The sequence below is a fragment of the Nicotiana attenuata genome, chromosome 12 (genome assembly GCF_001879085.1).
Source record: "Nicotiana attenuata strain UT chromosome 12, NIATTr2, whole genome shotgun sequence".
NCBI classification, from domain to species: domain Eukaryota; kingdom Viridiplantae; phylum Streptophyta; class Magnoliopsida; order Solanales; family Solanaceae; genus Nicotiana; species Nicotiana attenuata.
In genome coordinates, this window is record NC_032000.1 from 50,374,303 (window position 1) to 50,385,476 (window position 11,174).

Genomic DNA, 11,174 nt, shown 5'->3' on the forward strand with positions numbered 1-11,174 from the left:
TGCTCTCAATTCACGTTTAACTTCTGCGTTTTTGTGCAACACCTGTAATGTGAGAACATCCTGCAATTTATAGAGTTAGAAGATGAAGAAATAACTAGAGTTCTGATGCAACTCTTCCTTAGTGGAAGAGTTGTAGTTGATTTCCACTTCTAACTCCTTCCCTATCTTGGATAGTGTTCTCTTTGAGTAAGGAATCCTTCTCCTTATCAATTATGCAACCTTTCCGATCAGGAGATATTAAATACACCAAGTTAAGCTTATCTCCTTCACGTGCATCCCACATGCTTGAATCTGCCCGTTTTTGTGCACCTGAGGGATGGACCTGGTTCATGCCTGAGTTCCTTTGTTAGTCTTCAAAACTAACCTTTACTTGGGCCAACAAGAAGCTATGAGCAACTAAGATTTGGAGCTTACAATGTTGGACACAAGATATACATCATTTATTTGAAAATAAATAAATTACAATTCTAAACTGCCATAAACAAGGTGACATCTAATGGGTGGAACACTAAAGTTTTCAAAGCTTACCCTCGGACTTCGCAGTCACATAGCTCTAAAATCTGCAAACAAGATGCAGAAGTATAGTATGAGTACAACTGACCTCATGTACTTAGTAAGTATCTTGACTAATCTCAGTAAAGTAATGATGAGGTTTTTAAGTCAAAGATACTCACTAAGATAACCTGAATGGTTAATAAGCAATACAATAACGAAAGAAATAATATGATAGATAACAAGAATAAATAGGAGAAATAGTAAAATGATTAACTAAAAGAAACAATGATCATGTTTCTCAAATATCACAACAAAACCTTTCTTAACAGCTTAAACCAAGAGGATGAAACGATATCCATGAAAATAACATAGTCAAATCCTCAAATCCGCAATAAGATGAATACGTTCAAGATATGAAATCAAATAGCACGGCAAAATCCTTTGTGCATTTATCTCATCCTCACCAAGTATAGAAACACCCTCGTGCAATACCACTCTTCCTCACTAAGCATATATATAACAATACCAAGTAAGGTAGAAAGAATGTAGCTAACATCAACATACAAGGTAGAAATCATTTATATATCAGTAACAACAAAGTAGAATGCATAGATGAAGTAATAATAAGCAACAAGGTATGAGGCATCGATTTAACAACGACATGAGGTGGAAGCTAAGATGTAACGATCCGAACATTCGATTTTAAATTTAACTGTTAGGTGGTTCGAGATTTTGAGTAGCTTCACTTGATGTATTACGACTTGCATGTATGGTTGGTGTGATTTTCGAGAAGTTCGGAGTTGAATTGAAAGAATAATTCTCAATTCAGAAGCCTTAAGTTCAAAGGGTTGACCAAGGTTTGAATTTTGAGTAAACGACCTCGGAATCGGGATTTGATGGTTTCAATAGGTTCGTATAGCGATTTTGAACTTCAGCGTGTGTTCAGATTTGGATTTGGAGATTCCTAGAAAATTTTGGCACTATTCACCGGAAACTGGCAAGTTAAAGAGTTTATAAATTTCAGTGGGAATTGACTTTGGCGTTATCGAGCTTTGATGGATGTTTCGGGACTTATATTGGAGAAGATTATTAATAAGAGCTTTCTTTCCTTTCTCTTTACAGTCATTTTTTTATATTAAAGTTTATTTCAATTGCTAATTCATTTTTCACTGAAATTGAATTGAATCGGTTGCTTGTGATCTTACTTTATAATTTAACTGATTTAGCTTATTAGGAAAAAATTATGTTAAATAACAGCAGGATCGTATAGTATGATTTAATGTGTTCAAACAAGTCAAATTACCATTTAATATGATTAATAATCTTTTCTAGTGTTCACGCATCGTGGGTTCTAATATTAGTTATGCGTAAAAGAAAAACACCTAAAGCCTGTTTGGAATGACGAAGAAAACGAAAATGCAAATTCTCTAAGTATAACTGTATACAGGTGCTAAATTATTTACGATTGCTTTATAGCTTTTCGAGCCGCAGATCAATATCCTAAATCCCTTTCAAATGCTCCAAAATCCTTTTATTTGCCTTCTTTTACTTTACGGCTTCCTTTTAACTCCACTAAGTGCAGTTCTCTCTGTCCTTTTTCTTCTTGTTTTCTTTTCCGTTTGCATAACTTTTTAGAAAATGATAATGTAATTTGAACGAATACATCCTCTTTGACATAGTTATATTATTTTTTTAATAGTTGTGGTGCCTCTATTAATTCTAAAGGGTACATGTACCTCCTATTTTCACCGGCAGTGGTACTAAATAACTCAACATTAAGACTTGAACAGATAAAAAGAAATCAAAAATCATGTTATTTATGTGAATACTTATGTGCAGGGGCAAAGATAGAGAGCCTAGTGCGGGTTCGACTGACAGTAGCTTTGGTTTCGAACCATGTATTTGTCTTAAAAAATTTATTGAATATGTATAAATTATTAATTTAGAACCTAATAAGTTAAAACAATTAAAATTTCGAACCAATAAACTTGAAATCCTGACTCCGCCTCTGCTTAGGTGAATAGTGTCATAAATTCTTTGTGTAGTGGCATATACGTACCTTTGACCGATACAAGAAAAGGAACAATAATGTTGATACATGGAAGATGGACACAAATATCGATTGTAGAACATAAATCAAAAGGAAAAAGACCACCGAGAACTAAAGTAACGCATTTTCTTTAAACAAAGAGATAAATAAGAATTGGAGCAATGCCACCTCAGATTATAGTAACGTATGCGCGTGTTTGAAAGTTAGAAATAAAGTAACGCCTAGTACTGCAATTTCTGTAAGTTGGATATTTCGAATCCATGTCTTATTATTATTATTACTCCATCAGAAAAGCGTGGCCCTCTAAGTATGTATCAGATCAAGTCTTTCCTTGATTTTAATATTAGAATTAAGCAAAGCATGCACACACCTTCCAAATATTTTACTCCTAAATTAGTTGGATGATTTTATGAATTATCTATATCTGCTTCACTTGACTCTACTAATGTTTAAAAGAATTCATCAACTAGTAGATTGTAGTTTCGATAATGGTGAATAGGATGATTATATAAACATTGGTAAGGTAGAGACAAAGGAATAAAAAGCAAAAGGGGAAAAGGTATTTTGTGTTGCAGTAAAACACTTCACATGGCCACCCTTCAGCTGCCCATTTCTGTATTCTTTAGCTTTTTCTCTTTGCATTATTTATCTATGTCACACTTTCCCTTTTAGGTCTTCTTCTTGTTGCTTGTATTGGGATTTGACTGCAAGAGTGCTTCATCAGATGGTGCTGCTGCTCTAAAGTCTAAAGTGAAGCTCAAACAACTCATACAAGAATGGTGTCTCCTTACAACTCATTTACCACTCGGTAATCTCCATCTTTTGGGCTATACATAACTGTTGATCAAGAATTATTCGGTTACAGTATCAAAGACAGTTTTTTTACTGCGAATTATGAGTTGGCCATGGTTTTTGATCATCATATTCTGAATGACATGTTTGATGAATGTACATTTTCAATGAATTTAGTCTTTCAGATTGATTTGAGCTACCCCACTTCCTCCAGCAGCCCATTTTGGCTGCCCTATTTGATGATTCATGCTATGATTATATTGTTTCCTCTCTCCAATTATTATTTTTTCAGTATTCATTGCACCTTACAAGCATTATCCATATAGGGATTACTTAACATTATCCTTTCCAAATTCCCTCCAGTGAACAGTTACAGGAAGGCCTTTTTAGAGTAACTCTTTCTTCTAACATTTGAAGGGTAGCCTTGACGTAACTGGTAAAGTTGCCGCCATGTGACCAGAAGGTCATGGGCTCAAGCCGTGGAAATAACCTCTTGCAGAAATGCAGAGTAAGACTGCATATGATAGACTCCGGCCCTTCCCCGGACCCCGCGCATAGCGGGAGCTTAGTGCACCGGGCTGCCTTTTTTTTCTTCTGACATTTATATGCTTTCTTTGCGTATGTCATTGTCTCTTTAGTATGCTATTTCACATAATTTGTCAAAGTGCTACTACTGTGAACTTGAATATTGGTGTCCTATCTTATCATCTTCTTCATTTTCATTGATAAACTTGATCTGTCATTAGGAGGAAATGCATCACTTTACCCCCAACACTTCCTAATTCATCTGTTATTTCATGAATAATTAATAAAATACCATAAAAGCGTTAATACTTTTTATGACATGGTAAATATTTTATGGCAAATCAATACTTTGTCATGTCAAAATCATCGCGCAATAAATAAACTTATTCGTGATGATATTAATCAGAACTATATTCTCTGAAGTTGCTGGGGATATTACAATTGCTGCAAATGGAGAGTCTTTCCTACTGCATAAGGTACTTTCCTGTTTTCACTTTCTCTAGTCTTTCTTTCATAAACTTTGTGCCTTTGGATAATTTATAAAGGTTTGAGCTTCAATATATATAAATTATCAGGATATAACATGTAGCTAAAGGTTCAAGATCATGCATAGTGGGAGAGGGTGGGGTTTTGTTTAAAGACACTTGTTTGTTTCCTCTTGGTTACTAACTAGATAGATTGAGTTTGTGATGGTGGTAAAATTTGAAATTCAGAGGATTATCAGACTTGGTTGAGAATGTTCCTGTGGAAAACCAAAGTTTCCATTAATGGTGTATTTGGCTATCAAGAAAAAAAGCAACAATTGTTGTAGTGATGGTATACGTAATGTAAGCTAACTTTACGATCACAATTCTGGAACACATTGTAGTTTGAAAAGAATTCCAGCTGGGCATGTAATGCAGCTAAAAATAATTATGTATCTAGAAGCAAGCCCCTTCTTGTTGTCTTTAGACCAACTTTATCATGCCTCGACAAGGGCACTACTAGATGAGATGACGCATCTTATACATTGAAAGGTTTACTTCAAGCACCCAGTGGTAATTCACAGTGAAGTCTGTCATATTAAGGACGCTTTTGCAAATGATTGAAATGGTCATTTTTTTTAGGAGTAGCATTGCGACAAATGCTTTCTAGAAATCAATTTTATGATTATAACATGTGAATCTTAGCCTTGTCTGGGCGTTTCATCTTGAACTATTTGATAATTAACTTATCTCTTCCTTATTCGACATTATACTTCATTCTTGAAGTTGATTATTTATGTGATGTTTACAATAGTTTCCCCTGGTATCTTTGAGTGGAAAGATCCGGAAGATGGTGGCGGATGCCAACGATCCAAATCTCTCAGAATTGGATTTGAATCACGTACCAGGAGGACCTGAAACATTTGAACTGGCTGCAAAGTTTTGTTATGGCATGAACTTTGAGATCACAACCACAAACGTAGCACGTTTGCGCTGTGTGGCAGAATACTTGGAAATGACAGAAGATTATCGTGAAGAGAATCTCATTGCAAGAACAGAAACATTCCTTGATGAAGTTGTCTCTCCAAGTCTTGAAAAATCCGTGCAAGTACTTTCTTCCTGTGACGCCCTTCTTCCTACTGCAGAGGAGGTTGGTATTCCAGATAAATGCATTGATGCCATTACCAGGAATGCTTGTCAGGAGCAACTTGTATCCAGTCTATCTCGTTTAGATTGTGATAGTGGATCTTTGGAACTTAAGGACAGGTGTCTTGAATGGTGGGTCGAAGATCTTTCTGTTCTGAGTATTGATTTTTATCGCAGAGTTATCATGGCAATGGGACATGTTGGGGTACACATAGACAGCATTATTGCGTCCTTGATGCATTACGCCCAGGTCTCTCTAAAGGGTATTGGGAAACCGCAAATTTGGAATCCAGCCAGATCGTATCCTTGTAAGGGAGAAAAGGGGCAGAGAACAATAATTGAAACTCTTGTTAGTCTATTGCCTCCAGAAAAGAGTTCATCTGTTCCACTGAATTTTCTTTTTGGGATGTTGAGGATAGGTATCATGGTGGATGCCACGCTAGCCTGCAGGCTTGAAATTGAGAGGAGGATTGCCTTCCGGCTGGAAATGGTCTTACTTGATGATTTGCTTATACCATCTGTCCAGACTACAGGTGATTCTTTGTTTGATGTTGACACTGTCAAGCGGATATTGATACATTTCCTCCAAAGGATTGACCAGGAAGAAAATGAAGATTGTGGATATGAATCAGAAGGTATTGATTCTCCAAGCCATGGCGCTCTATTGAAAGTTGGACGGCTGATAGACACATATCTTGCTGAAATTGCTCCTGATCCATATTTGAGTCTTGACAAATTCACTGCTATGATATCAGTGTTGCCTGATTATGCTCGTATAATTGATGACGGACTTTACAGAGCTATTGATGTTTATTTGAAGGTGAATTTTAAAGTTTTTAGTTATAGGCCTGTATATTGCATGTTCTTTATATTGGTGGTCTTCTTTGCGCATATAATGTTGTGTTTTAACCCTGCAAGCTGTTTAATGCTTTTAGTAAAATCACATCTCAACCCCTAATAAACAAAGTTTTAGTTTTAGTTGAATCTGCCATTTATCTCTTTGTGAACTTTACTAGGCCCATCCAACCCTAAGTGAGCATGAAGCGAAGAAGCTGTGCAAGTTCATAGATTGCCAGAAGCTCTCTCAAGAAGCATGCAATCATGCAGCACAGAATGAGAGACTCCCAGTTCAAATGACTGTCCGAGTTCTCTACTTTGAGCAGCTCTGCCTTAAGAATGCTCTATCCGGAAGTTGTGGAGATACTTTTGTATCACAAAAGATCAGTAGTGGTCTTACAAGTGCAGCTATGTCGCCTAGAGATACTTATGCTTCTTTAAGGAGAGAGAACCGAGAACTGAAGCTGGAGATATCAAGAATGAGGGTAAGGCTCAGTGACCTGGAGAAGGAACAAGTGTTCATGAAACAAGGTATGATGGATAAAACAGGACATGGAAAAACATTCTTAACTTCCCTCTCTAGAGGTATAGGAAGATTTGGTATATTTGGCAATCCTTCTGGAGAAAAACATCACAAGTCGGGTCGCAAATCCAGGACATCAGAAGGTAAAACTGGTAGAAGTAGGAGGTATTCTCTTTCCTAGAAATGGTTGTATGCCACAATGTAAATTAATGCATGATTCAAGAGCTCTGCAAAAGTGGCTAATTATTCTTGCTGTCCTTGCCAATATCATAGATATCATGTTGCATTGTTGAACTTGTTTCTAAACACAAGAAGAATAATGAAGTTGAAAGTAAAATATCTTTATTCAATAATTCTTAGACAATCTTCTTGAAAACATTATACTGAACTAGCACATAGGAATGTAACAACTGTTTAATAAAGTGAGTGAATTAAGTTCATCCACTGGAGTACGTAGTCTATGCTAGTATGTTGTACGAGCATCCTCATGCACCCATCTTAGAGAAAAGTTGTTTACGTATCTGCATAAAGAGCAAACCATAGACTTGAATGAGTATGAAGCTGTAGGTATTCAGCTGTTTGTGATTTGGTAGATTGAAGAAGATTGGTGTTACAAATTACCTCGGGGAGTTTCTGCCTGAAAACAACATCCAGTCGCGCATCCAGAGTGTTCTCGCAGACAATCTTCCCATCTTCAGAAGCCAGAACTACTCCTCCAGAGCTTTCATTAGCAAAATAAAAACTAGTCAAAAATCCGCGCTTCACCTCTATATATATGTCATTGCATGAAAATAACAGCAAGTACGTACCAAGAGGCTCGATGACGATCTGAATGAGTTGGAGGTGGAGGTAGATGAACATTGTCAATGGTGACATTAGGGGTACGCACTTTGGCTTTCTCTGTATACTCTCTTTTTGCATCCTCTACAACTGATTTAACAACTGAAACATCCATCTCCCTGCACCTCAACAACACTGATGGCTCCTTGAGTCTCACCAGACTCTGCACAGCATGCAATTACGTACTACTTCATTAACGAATAAATCAAAGGTTACGTTAGAAAACGCATGCAACTTAATTAATTAATAATTACCTGAACAATCAATCCCTTGAGAAGCTTTTTGTAATTATTCTTGTCACCAGAAATCTTTAATAGTGCTTTACTTGCAGATTCCTTCATTCCACTCACCACATCATCTTGTGCTTGGAGAACTTTGATACGTGATGCATTTAGTTGCATTGAATACTCGCTACATCAATATACCAATTAGTTTAATTTTTTAAACGAAATTATGTTACTTCATGAACAATAACACTATGAACTCACATTTTCTTACGGACTTCCACCTGCTTGGTTTTCCGTTCATACTCTTGTCTGACCTTTTTCTTCTCAGCTTCAACTAATTGTAATTTCTCTATTTGGAATTCCTACCAAAAGGATAGGCAAATCTTAAACAAGAAACTCAGAGATTTATACTAAAGATGATGTGGTATATATTACCTAAATTTGCATCTATTACTACAAATTTACCTTACAAGTGTAACAGGAGTAGCATTTTACACCACTGAGAAGTAAAAGGAATAAAAATGATTATATCAATCAATCCAAATCAGTTGGACCAGCGAATTAGTCTTTTTGAAACTAAAGGTTCTCTAAATTTTGACATATATTTTTACACAAACATACAAGTCTCTAAACTGAACGTACAAGTCTCTATAATATTTATTAATATAAGGGAAAAGAATGAGAGGAAAATTATGAAAAGTAAACCTCCTCAGCGGAGACAGAGATCTCATTGGCCTTCTCTTCGGCTTCCTGCCGTATGAATCTGACCATTTGCTGTATTTGCTTTGATACATCAGTGTCATTCATTTTTCAAATTTCTTTCCTTTTTCTCTTAGATTTCCTAATACAAATGAAAAAAATGCAATTTTTGGAATGCGAATGGTGATTTACATATAGATGAATAATTTATAAACTTTGGCTTAATACTGTTGTTGTAATGCAGGTCACCTTCAGAGGCGGATCTAAAATCTAATTAAAGGTAGTAAATGAACTTGTAATAAAATTTGAGTTCGAAAAATTAAATACACGTGCACGCACTGCTTATGTGTTAGATCCATCCCTTGTGGAAATAATGGGGCAGTTCTAAACGTTAGTTTTGAAGGAGTCCATTGTCATGCATTTCCCCCAAAAGAATTAGTACTTAGTATATGTTAATAGAAAGAAAAAGAAAAAAACAACCACGAGAAAAGTAGAATACAATATGACTTGATTATCAAAGCTTGAATGTGCCTTAATAGGACAATATATTAGAAAGAATTACAAGTAAATACGCATGACTTCACATCATAACAAAAAATGGCCCATGTTTTTAAGTTTTACCCTACCTAACCCATATTGTAATATTTTGAAAGCATTGGTAAATTCAAAATCTGTGCTCTCATAACCATTGCTTCTAAAAGCTATGGAGTTAAATATGTATTCTCACAACCATTGCTTTCACTCTCTCTTCTTCTCACATCTTCTACATATGCTTCAAGGAGCCGAGTATTTTCTGCTTCTCCCCTTGTGTCACCTGGTTGCAATGTAAGAAAATTAAAAAGTAGAAATCCACCATTGAAGGACATTCAAAGCTTTGCTTTCGAAAATATGATGTTTTGAATTTGTTAGTTGTTTGGATCGGGTGTTGTTCCAACTGATTGCAAATATCAAAAGGAGTTCATAATTTTAATTTGAAATGATTTGGAGTAGATTTGAGCAAGATTTGAGTTAAATTTCATAAAAGACGCAAGGAAGAAGACGAAGTCAGTTTTTTGTATTTGTATAATCTTGTATAATAGTGTATATGAGTGTATAAACACATCTTATACACTATTATACACTTTTATACACCTTTATACAAACGTCTGTAGACGAACTTCTTCCACGATTTTCAGTTGCAATTCTTGTTCAAAACCAGTCAAAATCTCTATTAAATGACTTCAAATTTTATATACAACCTCCTTATCCTATTTCTAACAAGTTTAAATAATACCCACTCCAAAATTCTCACGAAATCAAATTTGGAATTTAAACCCACATATTTAAGCTTGTTAAAAATTTAATTTTCACTACCCAAGTGGATTTGGTTTGTTGAACTAATATTGAGTCACAATTACTAATTCGAAAGTTAACTTAAAAGCTTGAGCAATCTTTTTTATTAAATAGTAATTTCGAGAACCTATTGGAGTTGAATTTTGAGTATTAGCCTATTATTTTTGGGCTAGTTGATTGTAAATTGAAATATGGGCTATAAAATTGAAAAGTAGGGAGCCCAGTTGTTCTTATGTGAAATTTTCCCTACAATATATTATTCGTACTTGGATGTCTTAACCTTTACATGGGAGATGACAAGTTGAAAATAGGGCTGAGCATATATAGGGTAAAACCGATAACCCGAATCGTTAATTGTTTATCGGGTTATCGGTATCGGGTTATTAGGTTAATGGTTCGGTAACAGTTTAGATATTTTTCACTATTTGGTTATCGGTTCGTGCCTCGAGTTGCCAATTTTGTTAATGGGTTAACCGACTACCCAATAAGAATTAATAAAATTACGACTATACCCTTAAGTATATACATATGCTAAGGCTTCAGTTCATTCTCTCCTATTCTTTCTCGGCCGCACTCTTCAGTTGCTTCATCTTCATTCTTCATAGACCTTGCTAGTTACTCCTAGCGTAAGTCTTTAATCTTAAACATTAGACATTTAATTTCTATAACAAAATTCATCTTCATATTGGTATTTTTGACTGTTAATAATTCTTTATTTTTTTATTTTTATTTCTTAATTCTGTGAGCTCACGTTGTGCGGCCTATACCTACTACTAGTTTCTCTTCGCACTTATCAATTCTCAATCAATAATCTTCGTCAGTTTTGGGTATATTTTTGAACATTATTCTTCTGTACAGTACACTGAGTTTTTACAACAGGACAATATTTTCTTGCCTTCTAGGTGTTTTTCATTTCAGCTAGTATTGCCCATGCACGGAACAAGGTTTTTCTCTATGTTTTTTTTCAGGTTAGGCATTTGACAAACAACATCCAGTTTATCTTGGACTGTTAGTACTATATGTTTGGACTTGTTAATTTTAAGGTGAAAGTGCTACTATATTTGGACAACTGTTGTTGAAGAAATAGTAATATTTTAGTTGTGGCCCCTGGACGTAACGCAGAAATGGGTAGTATACTATATGTGAATTCTTCTCTTTTTTGCTTAACTCCAGTGAATTATCTTATCTTTTTTGCTTAAATCTAGATTGAGTTATCTTATTGGGTAAACCGATAACCGAACAAA

The 11,174-nt window shown here is 35.3% G+C and overlaps 2 protein-coding genes across 5 annotated transcripts; one reads left to right on the forward strand and one right to left on the reverse strand.

The window, feature by feature from the left end:
• Positions 3,009-7,102, forward strand: LOC109235731 (BTB/POZ domain-containing protein At3g08570-like). Of its 4 annotated transcripts, XM_019401955.1 has the most exons (5): positions 3,009-3,104; positions 3,218-3,353; positions 4,269-4,338; positions 5,141-6,292; positions 6,489-7,013. In XM_019401955.1, exons 2-5 carry the CDS (start codon positions 3,322-3,324, stop codon positions 7,011-7,013), a joined length of 1,779 nt encoding a protein of 592 aa, XP_019257500.1. In that variant the 5' UTR covers positions 3,009-3,104; positions 3,218-3,321. The 4 variants fall into 4 exon arrangements, with proteins under 4 accessions (XP_019257500.1, XP_019257499.1, XP_019257501.1 ...); XM_019401954.1 differs by having other exon boundaries at positions 3,029-3,353; positions 6,489-7,102; XM_019401956.1 differs by lacking the exons at positions 3,009-3,104; positions 3,218-3,353 and adding an exon at positions 3,667-3,845.
• Positions 7,153-8,822, reverse strand: LOC109235732 (V-type proton ATPase subunit E-like). Its single transcript, XM_019401958.1, has 6 exons — positions 8,605-8,822; positions 8,161-8,261; positions 7,927-8,083; positions 7,642-7,835; positions 7,454-7,553; positions 7,153-7,353 (listed from the first exon to the last, which is right to left on the reverse strand). The coding sequence occupies exons 1-6, from the start codon at positions 8,704-8,706 to the stop codon at positions 7,318-7,320; spliced, it is 690 nt and encodes a 229-aa protein (XP_019257503.1). The 5' UTR covers positions 8,707-8,822; the 3' UTR covers positions 7,153-7,317.

What these genes read in the sequence shown, in the direction of transcription:
- LOC109235732 (XM_019401958.1), bottom strand. Translation starts at nt 8,706, where the DNA reads ATGAATGACACTGATGTATCAAAGCAAATACAGCAAATGGTCAGATTC. An exon ending in TCTCTGTCTCCGCTGAGGAG is followed by an intron (nt 8,262 to 8,604) that starts GTTTACTTTTCA and finishes TCCTTTTGGTAG; the next exon opens with GAATTCCAAATAGAGAAATT. An exon ending in TCAAGGGATTGATTGTTCAG is followed by an intron (nt 7,836 to 7,926) that starts GTAATTATTAAT and finishes CATGCTGTGCAG; the next exon opens with AGTCTGGTGAGACTCAAGGA.
- LOC109235731 (XM_019401955.1), top strand. Translation starts at nt 3,322, where the DNA reads ATGGTGTCTCCTTACAACTCATTTACCACTCG. An exon ending in AGTCTTTCCTACTGCATAAG is followed by an intron (nt 4,339 to 5,140) that starts GTACTTTCCTGT and finishes TGTTTACAATAG; the next exon opens with TTTCCCCTGGTATCTTTGAG. An exon ending in CTATTGATGTTTATTTGAAG is followed by an intron (nt 6,293 to 6,488) that starts GTGAATTTTAAA and finishes GAACTTTACTAG; the next exon opens with GCCCATCCAACCCTAAGTGA.